This window comes from Platichthys flesus, chromosome 4 (assembly GCF_949316205.1).
Source record: "Platichthys flesus chromosome 4, fPlaFle2.1, whole genome shotgun sequence".
Lineage (NCBI taxonomy): Eukaryota > Metazoa > Chordata > Actinopteri > Pleuronectiformes > Pleuronectidae > Platichthys > Platichthys flesus.
In genome coordinates, this window is record NC_084948.1 from 22,819,339 (window position 1) to 22,821,025 (window position 1,687).

General features: G+C 43.3%; 1 protein-coding gene across 1 annotated transcript; it reads right to left on the reverse strand.

Annotated features, from left to right (window-relative positions):
• Positions 1-224: 224 nt before the first annotated feature.
• On the reverse strand, positions 225-1,151 carry LOC133951965 (olfactory receptor 5B12-like). Its single transcript, XM_062386222.1, has one exon. It carries the CDS (start codon positions 1,146-1,148, stop codon positions 225-227), a length of 924 nt encoding a protein of 307 aa, XP_062242206.1. The 5' UTR covers positions 1,149-1,151.
• Positions 1,152-1,687: the final 536 nt, after the last annotated feature.

Below are 1,687 nucleotides of genomic sequence, written 5' to 3' on the forward strand. Positions count from 1 at the left end.
TTATAGCAACGATTTGAGGAAAAAGTTGTTTCCTTTTATCATCCTGGTGAATTTTTTGACAATCAAAGTGAGGATAACACAACTCAACATAAACACAATAGGAATCATTGCATGCTATATAACAGGAATCTTTGTATAAACACATTTTAGTTTAGGTTCATTATGTTATTTATACCTGTCTCTATGTTTTGAGCATCCTAAAACAGGAGATGTTAGGTCGCAACCTACTTCCTGCGAATTATTTGAATAATTTTATCACGTAATAATCTCGTTTGCATTCCATAAATGATCGGATTCAAGTTAGCCGGGACCACATGGAACAGAATATATGCGATCTTCCTTAAATCTGGGTAATTTGGGAAACGATGCAGTATGATGGTTAAGAATCCCGACCAGAGCATAATGAGGTAGAGGACCAGGTGGCTCGCGCACGTCTGCAGGGCTCTGCTGTTCAGCTCCTTGTTCTTCTTGATCCAGCAGATCAGGGCTATTCGGAAGTAGGTGATGGCGATGCCCCCGATCGAGCAGCTGAACAGCAACACTGTGAAGAAGAGTCCGTAGATGTTGTTGATGGTCACGTCCTCGCATGAAAGCTTGAACAGCGACGCGTTGTCACAATACGCGTTTTGTATCACTGACCTACAACGAGACAGCCTCACCGTCAGGCCCATGAGAACGGACACGAGCAGCAGCGACACCCCCCACGCGGTCACCGACAGGCCGATCACGGCTCTGGTCGTCATGATGGAGTGGTACCTGAGCGGGTGGCAGATGGCCACGTACCTGTCAATGGCCATGATGACGAGGATCATGTGCGAGGCCGAGCCGAACGTGTGGCTGTAAAAGGCCTGAGCCACGCACTGGTTGTAGGTCGTGAAGCGCTCGGTGGAGACGACGTGAGCCATCAGCCGAGGCAGCAGCACGGTGTTACCTATCAGGTCGTTGACGGGCAGGTTACAGAACAGCAGGAACATGGGCTGGTGCAAACTCTTCTCGCTGATGATGAGCGCAAGAACGCCGATGTTGGAGAAAAGCAGGGAGGAGTAAAAGAACAGCAGGATGAAGAACACGGGGTACGTGAACTCCGGAGAAATGTCGAAGCCTTGGATTCGCAGGATGTCGCTGGCAACTGTCGTGTTTCTCTCCATTCTGTTTAATTTGATTGGAACAAACTGCAAGAGGAGAAAACATTAGATTGTTTACAGGGAGAAAAAGTTAAAAAACACAGAAACAAAGAAAATTTATATAAAAAGTTTTTGTTCCATATTAAATTTTCTGTCCAAAATGAAATAAAGTGAATCGTTGCTGAAAATATTTAAATTAACTTGTCAGAAATACACATTAAATAAATAACTGCTGCATGTTAACACAATACTTACATCACATATTAGTTTGTGTCTTCTTCTGTTCTCCTATAAAAACACAACTCATCATCAGAGCACCAAGGAAGAGATAATTACATCAATCAACAAACAAAATATAATTAGACATAAAGATGCATAGTGTTGGCAGTAGTGACATGAAATGTGATGAGGACCTTTATCCTATTAATATATCACAACCAACAACAACTATAAGTAGACACAGTCCTGATGTTGTGTGAAATAACAAACACACACAGTAGGTGACAGTAACTTGCCTCGAGGAGGGAATCTGGGCTCAGCAGCTACATTTTCATCTCTTTTAT

Excerpts from the sequence above, each read along its gene's own strand:
- LOC133951965 (XM_062386222.1), bottom strand. The coding sequence starts at position 1,148 with ATGGAGAGAAACACGACAGTTGCCAGCGACATCCTGCGAATCCAAGGC.